We start from the raw sequence: 17843 nt of genomic DNA, 5'->3' as shown, positions 1-17843 counted from the left end.
TTCCAAAGCGAAAAAATATATATATAGCTGCAAACGACCGCTTTTGGACTGTACAATGTCAAAATTCATGATCACGTTCATGATCTTCAGTGTAAGAATTAAGACAAGAAGTATCTCTAAATGATACCATTTAAAGGCAAAATTGTTCAATAATAATCTACATAAAATGTACTGCTACCTTAAACATGTTGGACTGTTTCAAGTCGATAGAACACGCAAAAAAAAAAAAATGAATCAAATTGCACCATTTACAACATCAATATGCAAAAAGTTCTCACTGTGGGAGGGGGAAACCCCCTGCCAGATAAACTGATCTTATGCAAGTCTGAGGTTGAGACTACTGTATTATTATTCCGCTCTTGCTCTCACCCTCTCTACTTTCAGCCCTGTTTTCTCTCCTCTCTGATAACAGTTACTCTCTGTTCTTCTGATGCCACACTATCTATCATCTTTCTCTTATCTACTGTAAGACGCCAGTGGTTAGACTTGATGCATTCCTTACTGACCACTGCTGACCACAATTAACCCCTTCCGTTCCCATGGAACTCACTGTATAAAAGATGTACATAGACTGGAATAAAGTCAGTCCGGTAATTGCAGCCACTGAGTCAACGTCTACTTTCTTTTGCGTGCATATAACCTAGCTATATACTTCACACATAGATACTAAGGTTATAATACTGGCGACGAGGATTAAACTTCTGTAAAATGGCTGGTCTGGTAGGAAATATAGAAGAATTCCGAGAGGGAATCGACTGGTGCCAATACATAGAGAGATTGGACCTGTACTTCAAAGCCAATGGAATTGAAGCAGAGGAGAAGAGGCAAGCTACATTGCTGACTGTCATTGGGCCAGCAGCTTACAGTCTTCTCCGCAGTCTTGTTTCTCCAGCCAAGCCAGCGGACAAGAAGTATGCTGAACTTGTCCAGGTAATGACGGAGCATTACACCCCAGCACCAAGTGAGATTGTTGACCGGTGCAAGTTCAACAGCCGTTTTCGAAAAGACTCAGAAACAATCAGTAAATTCATAGCTGCACTAAAGTCAATGGCAGAGCACTGCAATTATGGTTCGACTCTAGGGGAGATGATTCGCGATCGATTAGTCTGCGGCATCAGACATGATCGGATCCAACGTATTCTTCTAGCTGAGAAGAAGCTTGATCTCGCCAAGGCCGTTGACATTGCGACAAGTGTGGAGATGGCGGAAAGAAATGTGTGTGATCTGCAATCAACACAGGCTCCACGCGGAAATGGTGCAACTAACAGAGTGTTCAAGCAGCAGGCAGGACACAAAAAGGGCAAAACCGGAGGTCAACATCGCAACTCGTGCTATCGCTGTGGACAGGGGCACGAGATGGGCAAGTGCAAAGCAGTCGACGCCACTTGTCATAATTGTGGAAAGCGTGGACACTTCGCGAAAGTCTGCCGGAGTAAGACTAATTCCGGGCAGAGGAAGGAGGTCCACACAAAGTTTATGGCAGAGATTAGCGCGGAAGAGTCGACCCCTCCCAAGGACAACAATGAGGAGTACTTCATGCACAAGGCATCACCAAAAAAGGAGGCTCCAATGTTGCTCGAGTTGGGGATTTCCCAGAATAACACTGTGATGGAGATCGATACAGGAGCTACACTATCGATAGTGAGCGAGGCAACTTATCGTGCATGGAAACATCAACCCCAGCTGTCACAGTCTGATGTGGTGTTAAGAACTTACACAGGGGATAAGATACCAGTAGTGGGCGCATGCAATGTGAATGTGAGGCATAATGCCCAGGACCTGGAACTCCCCTTGCTAGTTGTTGCAGGTGATGGGCCAAATTTGCTGGGGAGGAACTGGTTAGCGCGGCTGAAGCTCGATTGGAACACCATCGCAGTGGTAAAGCAGACCAACTCCCTCGACAGTGTGCTTGCAAATTACAACGACCTTTTTCATGATGGACTGGGCAAACTGAAGGGGCAAACAATTCAGATTGCCATTCAGGAGGATGCCCAGTCCAAGTTTTGTAAGGCGCGGTCTGTTCCGTTTTCGTTGAAAAAGACCGTCTACAAGAGGAGGGAGTGATTCAACCGGTGAGATTCTCGAGATGGGCAACCCCAATTGTGCCGGTTTTGAAAGAGTCAGGCGCATTGCGAATATGCGGGGAGTATAAAACAACAGTCAATCGTGTCTCCAAGACTGATATATATACCCATTGCCAAGAGTGGAGGAGTTATACACATCGCTATCTGGTGGTACGTCATTCAGTAAGCTAGATTTGAGCCATGCTTATCTGCAGCTGGAGCTGGATGGGCGATCACGTGAGCTGGTGACCATCAGCACGCACAAGGGCTAGTTTCAGTACACACGCCTGCCCTTTGGTGTTTCAGCTGCTCCAGCCATATTCCAGCGCACAATCGAGGGATTGCTGGCCGACATCCCTCACACTGTGGCCTTCTTAGATGACGTGCTCGTGACCGGAGCTACTGAGAAGGAGCACCTGGAGAACCTCGACAAAGTTCTAAATCGCCTCAATGATGCTGGCCTACGCTTGAAACGCGAGAAATGTGTGTTCTTCGCACCGGAAGTGACGTACTTGGGCCATCGCATCTCGCAGACCGGCATCCATCCGACGGAGGAGAAGGTGACAGCGGTCAAAGAGGCGCCTACACCGACGAATGTGTCAGAGTTGAAGTCATATCTTGGCATTCTCAACTATTACGGGAAATTCATGCCAAATTTGTCGACCGTCCTGGAAGCCCTGCATGTATTGCTGCAAAAGAATACCAAATGTGTCTGGGGAGCCGAGCAGCAGCGTGCATTTGAGTCATCGAAAACGCTGCTGACGTCAGACAAGGTGTTAATCCACTATGATGCAAAGAAACCACTCGTCCTAAATTGTGATGCGAGCCCATTATGGAGTGGGCGTGGTCCTTGCTCACAAACTGGCAGATAGCAGTGAGAGGCCGATCGCTTATGCATCACGCTCGCTGACACAAGCAGAAAAGAACTATGCACAGATCGACCGAGAGGGTCTCGCAATCGTTTTTGGGGTGCGTAAGTTTCACCAGTACCTGTATGGACGGAAGTTTGTGATTGCGACGGATCATAAGCCTTTACTAGGGCTATTTGGTGCTACGCGAGCGATACCGACGATGGCGTCATCGCGTATTCAACGGTGGGCACTCACGCTGAGCGCATACGACTACGAGCTCGTCTATAAACCAGGACAGAGCAATGGCAACGCAGATGCACTCAGCCGACTACCTGTGACGACAGCGAGCATGCGCATCCCCAAACCAGCAGACTACGTGCTGGTTATGCAACACATGGAGTCGACACCCGTCACACCGAGACGTCGATCAGGCAGTGGACCGCGAAGGATCCAATTTTGTCGCGAGTGCGCGAATATGTTCTTCGTGGATGGCCGTCAAAGTGTGATGAGATTTCGCCTTATTTCAGGAGGCGGGATGAGCTGTGTGTGTATGATGGCTGCATAATGTGGGGAGCACGTGTGGTCATACCTCCACAAGGGAGAAATCAGCTCACTGAGGAGCTGCATGGAGCTCACCCCGGGATCTCGCGAATGAAATCGCTCGCTCGCAGTTATTTCTGGTGGCCTGGGATGGATGGTGACCTGGAGAGCAAAGTGAAAAATTGCAAGGAGTGTCAGCAATCTCGAAAGTTGCCGCCAGCAGCACCACTTCATCCATGGGAGTGGCCACGAAAGCCATGGTCGCGAATCCACTTGGATTATGCAGGGCCATTCATGGGCCGTATGTTTCTGGTGTTGGTAGATTCGCATTAGAAATGGATGGATATCTTTCCAGTCTACAAGGCAACCAGCTCAATCACAACTGAGAAGCTACTCGAAACCTTCGCAATACATGGCCTGCCAGAGCTTATTGTCACCGACAATGGAAGTGTGTTCACAAGCGACGAATTTCAGCAATTCCTACAGCTGAATGGAATCCGTCATGTTCGCACTGCACCTTTTCATCCGTCATCAAACGGGCTGGCAGAGAGGGCAGTGCAGTCCTTCAAAGCTGTAATGAAGCGCATGACCAACGGCACAATCGAAACGAAGTTGTCGCGATTTCTGATGGCATACCGCATCACACCTCATCCAACAACTGGTACACCTCCTGCGCAACTTCTCTTCAATCACATTCCCCGTTCGCGATTTGATTGTGTGAAACCAAACATGGAGGATCGCGTTCAGCGAAAGCAGCTTGATCAGAAGCAGAAGCACGATCAGCGTGCTAAAGCTCGCGATTTTTGCATCGGAGATCGCGTGTACGTGAAAAACTTTGCCAGCGGTCCACAGTGGATGCCAGGCGAAGTCATCTCCATCGACGGAGTCCAATATACGCTGAGGCTGGCAGATGATCGCATCTGCAGGCGAGACATCGAGCACATCCGACGTCGCTATGACAACGACGATGTGGCCGCAGATGTGTTCCTTCCTCATCCACGTGGGGAGGGGAACAACAATGCACAACAAGACCATGATGACGAAGCGCCAGCACTTCGCAGGTCTAACCGCCAGCGAAAATACCCCGAACGCAATGGGGAGCCAATACCACATTGAGGAGGCAGTTGTAAAGAACACTTGTAAATATGCCGGACACTTTGGACAATTCAAGGTCGAAATTAAGTTCAAAGTTAAGGATAAATCTTTGTTGGTTCACAGCTGAACTCAATGGGCAGTTCATTTGGACATTATAATTTTGGTTTCGTGTGTTGATACATTTGACATGGTACACACATATACCTCCCAGAATATAAGAAAGGTGATTTGAGAAATATAACAAATTGCAAAATAAGTTGAACAGACCGAGTTAATAAGATAATGTATTAGATGGAAAGTTTGGACATTTGACAGTTTTGGGATAATGTTCAAAAATAAGATAGTATTATTCAAAAGAAGTTAAGATTTCACTTTTTGGTTGAATAATGTGTGTTAATTGATGAGAACCATCTTTTTGGAAAAACCAAAAACAATTCTAAGGGGGAGGAGTGTGATAAACTGATCTTATGCAAGTCTGAGGTTGAGACTACTGTATTATTATTCCGCTCTTGCTCTCACCCTCTCTACTTTCAGCCCTGTTTTCTCTCCTCTCTGATAACAGTTACTCTCTGTTCTTCTGATGCCACACTATCTATCATCTTTCTCTTATCTACTGTAAGACGCCAGTGGTTAGACTTGATGCATTCCTTACTGACCACTGCTGACCACAACCCCTTCCGTTCCCATGGAACTCACTGTATAAAAGATGTACATAGACTGGAATAAAGTCAGTCCGGTAATTGCAGCCACTGAGTCAACGTCTACTTTCTTTTGCGTGCATATAACCTAGCTATATACTTCACACATAGATACTAAGGTTATAATACACACCCTCCCCCCTCGCTCGCATCGCTCCCTCGCATCTAACCGCTCCCCCTAAGATCAAATCCTGGCTACGCCGGTGATAGGCCCCACTATTTAGGAGGCCTTCACAGTGATGTCGCACAGGCGAAGCAAGAGCTGAAATACCACGATGTAGTCATTCAATTATCTATGAATATTTCTTTTTCTTACTTGTTTTTTATATGAAAAAATCCCAAATTTCACCAAAAGTGTGCACCAGATCGCTGAATTTGAGGTCTGAAAATGCCAATTTTTCCTCGTGTGGGAGGGGGATATCCCCTCCCACACCCTCCCCCCACTAGGCCGCTCCGCTCCCTCGCACAGATATTCAAACTCAAAGTCCCTCCCCTACCCCCATCATTAAAACGGAACGATGCCCCTGTGATGATTGCTTTACTGACTTAAATCAAGAAAATTGAAGAATACAATTAATAGTTACAGGAAAATATCTACTACGTTATTCAAGAAATGGATATCCTTATTAGCATTTTATTGAATTTATTTGGGCATTATTCAGGGCTGCGCTACGTTTTTGAAAGGGGGGGGCGGCAAAATCGCCTGTCAGTCAAGAAGAAAGAACATCAAAAGACAAGAGAAACAACAACAAAAGTCTTCATACTATTGAGGTCTGATTTTCCCCCGAAAGTCGGCTGACAAGAAAAAAACAAACAAACAAAAACAAGAACAAAAAGTAGTCACATTTTTGCTGCCACTTCCCTCCCACTTTGCATGGAAAAGAGTGGGACATGTATGTGTGTGTGGGGGGGGGAGGCAAGCCCCCCCCCCCCTCCCAAGGGCTGGGCTGGTCCGGTTATGGGCTTGTAACCGTGGTGATGGTGACTATCGCCAATCACCCCCCCCCCCCCAACTTCTCAGTACGGATTTACGCCGTTGCTGGCTTGTGTGGTTGACTACCTGTTGGTCAATCTATTCCAAAATCAGAATCCATTTACAATGAGCGACATGACGTGATACCGGCATATCATGGTGCAACGGGAAGTGCAGTGCACATCGCATACAACGGGTGTATACGATGAAGTGCATCGGTGCGTGATGTGCAGTAACAGACTAAAGAGGGGTGATTGAAACGGAGCTATTTACATGATCTGCAGGTTTGCAGAGCACAGACACACAAAAACACAAGAAAGTAGAAAATATTGAAGAGTAATAATTGAACATAACTATCTGCCTTACGCAGAGCAACATAGAATCAACACGGTAAAAAAAAACCAGCTCTAGATTTATCGGTTCTAATATTCAGAAAATAAACGTAAACTTTATAAATGAACTGAGTACGATATAATAATTTCGGTAATGAGAGTGACATGTACAGCAAAGTTTCACGAAAATGTTGCCACTGAATACCGGCAAAACTCGCGTTTGGTAAAAAAAAAAAATGAGAGAGAGAGAGAGAGAGAATGTTTAGATATTTTGGGAATAAAGTTTGAAATCTAATTCAAAATTGCAACGAGAAATCAATGTAATTACACTCTCGTTTACCATCGACTTCAAGACAATTACCCCATGGATCACCGCCCCCCCCCCCCCCATCAAATCATCCAGTCAATTTGAACCCGACGTAAAACAACATAGTATAACAATAAACAGAATTCTGCAATCGGGGCAACCTCATGCAGGCCGCCGGTAATCATGGAAACCTCGGTGATAGAGTCATGACAGGGGCTTGTCAGAGGCATGCATGAATACTTAAATCTAGTTTCAATAGTTACATAAAAAGCAGCAACAGTTGGTATCTTTTGTCATCAATGAAAATGCTACGTACACAATGCCCCGAACCAAAACTGGCCTGTAGCACGTGGCATGACAAAGATAATAATTATTTCGTAACAACGACCATGAGTTTCAGAGTAACACAGGAAAATTGTTCAATAATAATCTACATAAAATGTACTGCTAGCTTAAACATGTGGCACTGTTTCAAGTCGATAAAACACGCAAAAAAAAAAAATATTGCATCAAATTGCGCCATTTACAACATCAATATGCAAAAAAACAAAAACAACAACAACAAACCCCCACACGCTCCCCCTACAGCTCGCTTCGCTCTCTCGCATCTAACCGCTCCCCCTAAGATCAAATTCTGGCTACGCCGGTGATAGGCCCCACTATTTAGTAGGCCTTCACAGTGATGTCGCTCAGGTGGAGCAAGAGCTGAAATACCACGATGTAGTCATTCAGTTATCCATGAACATTTCCTTTTCTTATTTGTTTTTTAGTAGGAAAAAAATACAAAATTTCACCAAAAGTGTGTACCAGATCGCTGAATTTCAGGTCTAAAAATACAAAATCTTCCTCGTGGGGGAGGGGGTTACCCCCTCCCACCCCCCCCCCCCGGGTTTCTTTGCTCCCTCGCACAAATATTCCAACTCCATGTCCCTTTCCCATCCACCATCATTAAAACGGAACAATGCCACTGGGATGATTGCTTTATTGACTTAAATCAAGAAAATTGAAGAATACAATTGATTGCTACTGTAAGTTATTACATACAAAGAAATGGATATTCATATTATCATTTCATTGAATTTATTTGGGCAATTATTCAGGGCTGCGCTACATTTTTGAAAGGGGGGGATGTCAAAATCGCCTGTCAATCAAGAAGAAAAAACATCATAAGACAAAAGAAACAACAACAAAAAAGTCTTCATACATTTAAGACTTTCCGCCGAAAGTCGGCTGACAAGCAAAAAATAAACAAACTAACAAAAACAAGAATAAAAAGTCTTCATATTTTTTGCTGCGACTTCCATCCCACTTTGCGTGCAATAGAGTGGGACATTCGATCCCTGTATAGTGTGTGTGTTGGGGGGGGGGGAACTAAGCTCCTCCCCCCCCCCCCCCCTACTCCTCAGTACGGATTTACGCCTTTGGTTGGAACCGCACGTCATTCCGTATGCAACAGCTATGGGAAACGATTTCCTCTTCATGGATGACAATGCTAGACCTCAATGCGCTCAAGTTACAGATCAGTTTGTTGAAGGAAATGACATCGCAAGTATGGATGGCCTGCAAGATCCCCTGACTGTAATCCAATGCAGAATCTTTGTGATATCATGAAGCGGAAAGCGAGCAAGAAGGTGAAAGAGGAAACTTTACTGCAAGAATTTCAGCACATCTTGCACAGAGCATGGACCAACAACGAGCAGCGCCAAATACAAACCTTAGTTAACACTATGAGGAAGAGATGTGGCCATTGAAGCGGATGGTGGACATGTCAATAATTAAATACTTCTCTGTATGCTCATGAACAGAAAGAGTTAGAGAAATATGCAATAAACCATGCTTGAAAGTTCAGAATTATGAATGATTGTTTTATTACTTGTGTAAAAGTCAATGCAAACCACCAAAGTGGAACTTGTTTCCATGCATTTTGACATAAAATGCATTTTTTAGTTTTTTTGTGCATTGGGCGAAACCCCTAGTCTCCTGTCCACCTCCTTATCTGGAACCCATCTTCAAGGAAAGCTGTAGCTCTCCCACTTTCGAAAACTTGCAGACGCGGCATGATGCAAAATGACCCTATATGCATATTTATGTGATCAACCCAAATTGGAATTAAAGAGCACATGACTTCGACCAACATTTTCATATTGAAAAGGCCGATTGTTTAAAATGTATGCATAACATCTGTTTGATAGTGAAGCACACTGTACTTTTCCTTAGAATACTTCCTTAGAATTACATACCAATCAAAAAAAAAGTTGTTTGCTAACTTACCTAGGAAATGTACACAATACGCTTCATAGAAAAAATAACCTTAAGTGCGACTTTTTTCCCCATGTATTCTGATATGTAATGCTCTTTTTCGCACCAATAATGATATCTGGTGGCAATGATATGTCATTCATGTCATGAGTAATACACTTCCCTATCCATTCCCGTTTGAATCATAAAAATCGGTGAAATACTTTGTGAGATATATGAAAAATGCTAGGGGGAATTTACTTTTTTGGCTGAGTGTATTATGTCTTCTTTTCTAAACATCACGATTACCGCCACGATTAAAATCTTGGTCTTAATCGTGAAGAGGGTATCGTAAATCTTGCGAAAGTAGCGAATTCGATATTCGCCTGACTTTTTTGACGAACGTGTGCGAAAAATCAGGGTTTGCTTCTGCCATTAGCGACAACTAACACCTTTTTAGCCATGTTTAGTGACAATTAGCGACATATGTGCGAATGTTCGATGAAGTGTTTGCAAAAGACAGGTAGCGGCTATTAGCGACTGTTAGTAAGCATATAATCAACGTTGGTGAAGGTGGTAGGACAAACTATCACTTCCGATGCGATCTGGATGTACATGTAGCTATTTTTCGAAGTGCAGCCGAGGAAAGATATCGTACACATTCATATCGACGAGAAAGTGATAGTTTGTCTCATTGCTTGATATGAAAAGCCGGTTGTATGCTTTTTATTCCACATCTATATTCCCGTTTAATTTCACATGTGAGATCACTTTAACTGTGGGGAAAAAGACGGGAATGGGGGGGGGGGGAGGGGGCAACAACACAGCTAGATCTAGTTCGATTAGACTCCTAAACTGCAGATCTGTAGTGCCTACGTTACGTCTACCGAGAGTCGGAGAGTCCAGACCTACCTTAGGTAGGTATACATCTAGGCATACTTAGGCCAAGCCTCAAGGACTTTAACTTACGTTCACTAACCAAAAAATGTTATTGCTAAAAACGCTGAACATTCTGAAGCACAAGCAGGGTACTAGTAAATAGACTACGTGAACGCACGTTTATTTCACTCGTTCTCAAAATTATAGTTTATAACACGCGCTATGAAGCTCAAGACTATGAGATCAGCGAACAAAAATGACTATCATCATAGAGTGTAACGAACTTTTCTTCGTAGGTAATGTGAAAACAACGGTTTCTCACGTGATGAGCATATTATAGCAAGATTCTCAGTTTGTGAAATATCGCAAATGTAAGCGACAGATTTACAAGTATTAGAAACTGTTTGGCAATCCCTTGCGAAAATTTGGGAATGTTTTTGGACCTGGAAAAGTACCAGGCGATTATGTATGGTCAGACCCATAAAACGAATGTACAACCTTCCACTGCATTCAGATATCTTGTGACAACCGTTCAAGATTAATTCCCGGAGTATGGAAATAAATTTCTGCCGACGAGACATTCAACGTGCTGCTGCCGGTGAAGAGCTGCTTTGCTTGGCTGTTGCTTCTGTTTTCGTTCAGCTTAAGAGAAAGAAAGGAGATGACGAAAAATAATATAGGAAGAAAAAAATGAGGGTAGTTATGGGTGCGCGTCACGAGACCGACACCCACAAGTCATACAGCCCACAAGTTATACAGCTCACAAGTCTTACAGCCCATCAGTTATACAGCCCAGTCACGAGTTCGACACTGAGTAAATAAAGCTTACGAGTTCGACATCAAGTAAAATAAGCCCAGGAGTTATACGGCTCACGAGACCTACACTACGCACAAAAGGCTCATGAGACTGACACAAAGCAAACAAAGCCCACGAGACCGACACTACACTTATAAGGCCCACGAGACCGACGCGACGCATACAAGGTTCATGAGACCGACATTACGCAAACAAAGGTTCACGAGACAGTAAGCAAAGAAGGCCCACGAGACCGACAGGATGAACAGCGCCACCTATAGACCAATAAATTGCATCGGGTGTCCTGAAAATGGCATAACGAAGATATGAAAGATGGAACGGAAGAGTTGCCAGGGTATTACCCCATCAGCTGCCCCCACCCCCTGAAATGATCAGGATCTTTAATTGTGTTTGCGTGGGTGTATGTTTGTGAAAAAGAATGAACAAAATTCAATGCAGTGTTAACAGATCTTTCCACATCAACTTAAAGATGCCAAGACACCTTCGTTTGCATGTTAACCCTTTGACCTCTTTTATATATTCCTAACCCCCCCCCCAAAAAAAAAAAGTTTTATTGATAAATTATATGCTTTCAGTAGAGAAAATTGTCAAATTTACCCTCGTTACCATATTGAAAAAGAATGGTGTTGTTCACATTCTTACACCTTTCTTTTTGAAAGGTTTACTTCTTGTTAGTTTTATCCCACATATTATAATAATTATGATACACTTCTTGTACAGTATCCTGTTACTATTTTATACTGAAAATATCTCAACCTTACCTCGTGTTTAGCGTGTTTGTTTTGTGTGGTTTTTTTTTCAAAGATCCAAACACTGGAGTTATATTTAGAAGACGGTTCTCAACGTCAATCTTTAGAATGGCGGGATTTGACACAATGGGTATTCACCATGCCAAGTCTTTCGAGCTTCAGTATGACATGCCCCTACCTGGACTCAACTTTCCTCGCAAAAGCCGCCGCCTCAGCATCAGCTTGTCAGGTATACTACCTTGGACAGTGTTTGCTTTGCATGTCGCAGGTTATGTGAATTATCATGTACTGATAAGTCGCTTTTTCTGGTCAGTTTAAAGTTTTACTCAATGATTTCATGTGAGGAATCAAAGAAGGTGAAACGGTAAACCAAGTCAATCTTATCAATATTATATATATATATATATATATATATATATATATATATATATATATAAATATATGGGTGAAAACGTTGAACGATGTACAATTGGCCATTTTCGGGCTTTTCGATATTAAAACCCTTGTAAAATTGTCACCTGGGGGTGTTTTTCATTATTTCAGGTATCATTTGGTAGGGGAGGGAGGTATCATTTGGTAGGGGAGGGTTGTACCTTTCAGAAAATATATACTTTGTAGTGTTCTTACTGCATTTTCTTTAAAAAATGATGCCTTGAAGCTGAAAAAAAAAATTGACAAAAATGCATATTTTGGGAAAAAAAACCCACAATCACACGTCTTAATTTTTGTTCTAATGCAATTCTACAGCTCTGTTTTTCCTTGTGAGTAAGCCCACACACTTCAACTATTTAATCAAGTACTTCTGCCATGAACGTGTGTATCATTTATCTTATCAGGAAACGTTGAATTCACTTATGTCTGAAAAAGAACGTCTCTGAATGAATTGTCTTTTCCTTGACGCCAAAAATTCACGATGACTATGAAAACATGTAAGGCCATATTTATTTAGCGTCTTATCCATACTACCATTCCATCAAAATTTGTGAGTGAGCTGTGTGAAATAATCGTGTGGTGGCTCATTAAAGAAAATTATACTGAATAACCATCAGAGATGTTCGGTTGTTTAATGGTGTCATTACTGAAAGTGGATTATGTTTGAGATAAAAAGTGGTTATCAGTATGTCAGTGTGAGCCCGGCGACTATGATGATTGGCAACTTTAGTAGCATTCTGTCCACAAAAATGAAGTCTGGTTGAAAACCCGAAATTGGCGAATGTCTCTGATCAAAACGAATGTCCCTGATTGAAAGTGTCTGAAGGGATATTCCCTCATCTGACACTTTCGCACTGCATGATACTTTATTTGCGTGCTTATTTTATGCACTGACGAGCCATCCTGGAATCGAGTCAGCACAGTTCAACGGCAAATATGCTCACAAATCTTGAAAATGTGAGTAATAACAAAAACTTTCCTGGTGTTTTTGCCGATTTATTAGAATTGTTATTCCGTAGATTTGTCAATCAGTATCATTTGTGAAATTATGTATTTTAATTTTTGGATTAGAGGTAAATTAAAAAAGGATAGACAGTAAATATGTAAGAATCTGCACGAAAATCAAAGACCGCACGTCTCTGAGCAAAATGAAAAACGTCTCTGAAAATTACTGTTTCATGAAATAAAGACATCCACTATACAAATTATGAGAACATTAAAGTAAATTTATGTTTGGATGGGCTCAGTTAGTATAATAGGAACAAGTAGAACCAAGTTAACACGGGCGTGTTGTAATATTAAGAAAAATGAAGTTTCCTGAAAGATGTTGAAAATATGTAAAAGAGTTTCAAATTTAAGATTTTCTGTTGATTGAGCAAGTCCAAACACATTGCCAGGACAGAAAATATGTTTCATGACTAGTAGTAGGTCAATAATCTATGATTATTATGTAGTAGTCACTTTAGTTTACGTATTTTTTGTGAGAGAGGCAGAAATGTAAGAAAAACAGGTTTAGGTCAGAGACGTTCTCTGAACAAATAGGATCTGCTCTCAAACCAATATCAATGACCCACCATGGCGAATTGGCGCCTATGTTTGTAGCACATTGGTTCCTCAATCCAAATATAATGCCAATATCTTGTAAAAATCAAACCCATTAAGTACTGATAAGCAAAGATGTTTACGTCAGGGACGTTACATTGAACGTTTTACACATTTTCAACTACTACAATAAGGAGTAGATCTTTCATTATTCCACAGTATATGGCCCTTGTATACATACATCGTTCTAGGTAATTTACGCAATCTAAAAACAATGTTGATTTAATAATTTTGATCAGAGACGTTCATTTGTGCGTACATTGTTCTTCCAGTGCATGATAAATTTATTTTAATATCATTTTAACTCTATTTTTTTTTCTTACAGCAAGATGGGAAGACCGGATGGATTTTAAATGCTCCGAATATTAGAATTTCGTCCTGCTCAGGATCTTTAGGCTCAGTCATGTTCAGGGAGCCTACAAGTTCCAGAAAACGGCCGTGGTACTGGCAAGATCGGACGGACATCTTGGAGGTGCCATCTGTTTACAAAATAATGACTATCCCAACCCCTGTTTCAGGTAGCAAGCGACGCAGTCGGTACCATGCACTGATTGAGGACATGGAATACCAAGTGGAGGGGAAATACAATTCAATGTTATAATGCGGACTCTGTTCTTAATGCACATCACTACGTTTGCTTTTGGGGCTGTAAAATCTGAGGCTTACACGCTAAGAAATAAATTTCAAATTTGCACCTAATTTGTAACAATAGCAGCACACCTGCGGTGCATACTTGCACCCTTAATTGTGCTTGATTGCACCCTTAATTAACCGCCTTTTTGAAGTTTTGCTAATTTCTGCAAACAAGTTCTCGTACAGTTGATACGAATATGCAAATGAGTGAGCTGACCATGTCATAACCTCACAATTTTCTATTGATCGTGTACGAAAAATAACGAAAATTCAATTTTTCTGTCTTTGAAATCTGAAACATGATGCTATTCCTGGTTGATTACCTTCAGAATAGTAATCAGTTAGATATACCCGGATTAAAGCATCGGGCATAATTATGTTTGAATGAAAAACTGAAAATTTCAAAAGTTTATGTGCAAACATTATGGCAAGTTGTGAGGGAATGACAAGCTCAATTTGCCATTAGCATATTTATAATGACCGTTCAAAAACTGTTTCCTGAAAATTTAGCGCAACTTCAAAACGTCATAACTTCATTATTTTTTTTCTTGAGCCCGTAAGATTTCATTCTTTCTTATCAGCGGCTAGCTCATATTTGGGATGAATTTCCCCTGTAATGACTCATTTTCTCTTAGAAGTAAGGTGAGATGTTCTAGTGGTATTATTTTTGAGGTTTGTAAGCCAAATACATGAGAAAAGGTAAAATACTAACATCTATGATGAAACAAGAAAATGTCTATTAAGAATGTCCCTTTACTTAGTTTCCTCTACAACACTATATTTATGTATAGCCTTCGAGTAGAAAGAAGGATTGATAATCCCCTACCGATGTGACAGGTAAAATGTGATATTGTAATGTTATCATTGTCAACCTCTTGAAAGAGGTTTTCAGTTCATTTTGGTCAAACGTTTGCTGTACCACACCGTTGATATTCTTTTGAGTTTGGCGTTTACAACGTATATCTGCCATAGTATACAAAAAAGCACAGCGGAATTTGATACTTCTAGGATAAGTATAGGTTAATTACAGCTTTCTGAGACGACATCATAACAGTGGCCGAGGTACGGTCCCTAATAAAAATCCGAACTGGCCTGACATACACATACAATCATATTTGAGGTATAGTGGTCAAATTCAAATAGTATTAGTAAATGCGTGTTTACCTTTGTTATAGATTTGGACTACATTTGAAAGAAAACATATACAATATTAAATAGCATGTGTGCACACCTTCGTATACACCGGAAGGTGAAATACAAAGTAGTGATCATCATAAACAAAAACAATTCTTGACATATGCCTCGGTAAATGATTTCTCAATGAATGTGCAATGTTGAGTTACGAGGATCTTTTAAACTAGAGCGTTTGGTGTTTAATTCTAGTGATAACTTACAGCCGAAACGTCCCTGATGGAAAAGCAAATGTCTCTGATATAAACAAATAATTTAGGTAAGGTAGTCAAAAATTGCAAGTATTTCATGTAATTTTTATTTGTCTGTCATTCAAAAGTGTTGTAAGATATGAATAATAAAACAAGGACAGGTTTGTTGTTGATTTTTGGTGTAGAAATCGATATTCCTCTTACAATTTGGAGGTTTGTAGTTACAATCGGTTATTATGAAAAATAATTCAAGTTAAAATTACCATTCTGAATTGTTCACAAAAGATAAACATGTGTTTAATAAAAGAATAATGTTGTTTGTTCACAAACCTCGTAATTATGGATCAAAGGACATCGTTTTTATTGTCTATGTCTGAGGAACGTCTATGAGTGAAACCTGAACGTCTCTGATCAAAACATGGTTTACTTTCAGCATCTGTAAAGGGCTTTTATGGGGATTTGACCAAACGAAATGCACTAAATTCATTATTAGTATCTAGTGAACATTAACATTTAAACAAATGAGACCCCTGCTATATGTTTTGTTCAAATGAGATGAAAGTGAAGATAAGAATATAAAAAATCTCTGCTTAAATGACAAAAACTCCACTTTTACTTTAACTTCCGTGTGTATTAGCTTTTGTAAACTTCACAGGAGGTAAACAATATTTTAGAAACAAATTAACACAGTCTTCAAAAGCATGAACAAGATGAAAATATATTCATTTGAATGTTTTTTCTACCCTTCATTTGAATTTTCACTAAAACAATGTTTATTTTAGTCAGAGACGTTCGCCAATATGTCATAGTTCTATCTTATCTTGAATAAAAACAACACCCTTGGAGATATCCCAGTATAATCGGGTTTCCAAGAAAGCTGATATCAATGACATTTGACTGAGATATATTTATATCAGTGAGTGACGTGTTTTAATTTTGACCCCTGATTTGCCCAATTGTACATCGTTCAACGTTTTCACCCATATATATATATGCATATATATATATATATATATATGAATATATATATATATATATATATATATATATATATATATATATATATATATATATAATATATATATATATATATATATATATATATATATATATATATATATAATATATATATTACATTATGCGTAACTTTGTGATCATAAAATGGATGGGAAAATTACGCGTTTTTAGCACTTTTTAAACAGCTTGATTTTTTTTTTGTTGATTTTTTAGGGTAGTAAGATCAGGTATATCTTTATAGAGGTCCCGTTTTGATTTCTTGAATATCCTCTGACCACTCTTCACTTCAAACTCTCAATTTTCAACTTTTGAAAGTAGAATGCTACTACTTTGAAAGTTCGCATTGATCAGATAGAATGTGTTCATGAACCATGCTCAATGTCAGCTTAATCTGATAATTCCTTCAATGTTGTTGTTCCCCTGGATTACATCCTGTTTTTTTTTTCTTTTGACCCATTTCTTGCACAGCTCGAGCGGGTTTCTAAGGATTAAATGCTTGAATAGACCCCATACATGTCATACTTAAGAGCCTATTTTCGCACTTCACACTTTTCCAGAGTGTGTGCCTCCTTCCCAATGTTTAGATTATGAGAGTCCGTCTGAATTGAGTTATACACTATTTTGAAGCTCACAATCTGCTCTTTCAGGATCTATCGTTAAACCTCAATTAGAAAGCCATACCTGGCGCCCCTCCGGTTGGTGTTGTGATGAAGGGTCACATATGTTTAAACCAGCATGATGAAATGGGATGTTTGAGATGCTAAAAATATTCTTTTCGAGTAATACTAAGACAAACCTGGTCTGTTAACTCAGTCTGTCTTTTTTTTTTTAACGCTGATTTACTCGTCGATGGTGTGTCGTCGTATCTTGCCAAAGAAAAGATGTAAAAAGATATATATCTTGTTTTCGATTCAAATGTTTTCACATTGATTAAACAAAAAGTATCTTTACATACTATAGTATCATGAGGTACTGAATATGAATTCCTTGCTCCTAGAACAGATTTGTTCTTGACCAGTTTGTTCATCGGCTGTATAACTTTTTACAACTTTGATTTTTTTTTTTCCTGGTCATGTCTTGATTGTTGTCATTACTTTGTTATTGAACAGATTTGTTATTGACAAGATTCTTGGACATTATTATCGATTACGTTTAGAGCTACGTCTATAATTGCAAAGTAAAGTCTAATGCCAAAAGCTCCGTGAACCATTAGATTAGGCAATAATCAGGCTCAT

The 17843-nt window shown here is 40.4% G+C and overlaps 1 protein-coding gene across 1 annotated transcript; it reads left to right on the top strand.

The window, feature by feature from the left end:
- Nucleotides 1–708: 708 nt before the first annotated feature.
- Nucleotides 709–2935, top strand: LOC140246708 (uncharacterized). The gene is made up of 2 exons (XM_072326045.1): nt 709–2005; nt 2370–2935. The coding sequence occupies exons 1-2, from the start codon at nt 709–711 to the stop codon at nt 2933–2935; spliced, it is 1863 nt and encodes a 620-aa protein (XP_072182146.1).
- Nucleotides 2936–17843: the final 14908 nt, after the last annotated feature.

Source organism: Diadema setosum, chromosome 3, assembly GCF_964275005.1.
Source record: "Diadema setosum chromosome 3, eeDiaSeto1, whole genome shotgun sequence".
In the NCBI taxonomy this organism is placed as follows: Eukaryota; Metazoa; Echinodermata; class Echinoidea; order Diadematoida; family Diadematidae; genus Diadema; species Diadema setosum.
The sequence above is the reverse complement of the archived record's forward strand: the minus strand, read 5'-3'. Positions and strand labels throughout refer to the sequence as shown.

Excerpts from the sequence above, each read along its gene's own strand:
- LOC140246708 (XM_072326045.1), top strand. The coding sequence starts at position 709 with ATGGCTGGTCTGGTAGGAAATATAGAAGAATTCCGAGAGGGAATCGAC. Across the intron at positions 2,006-2,369 it reads GGATGCCCAGTCCAAGTTTT|CTGCTCCAGCCATATTCCAG; the intron begins GTAAGGCGCGGT and ends TTGGTGTTTCAG.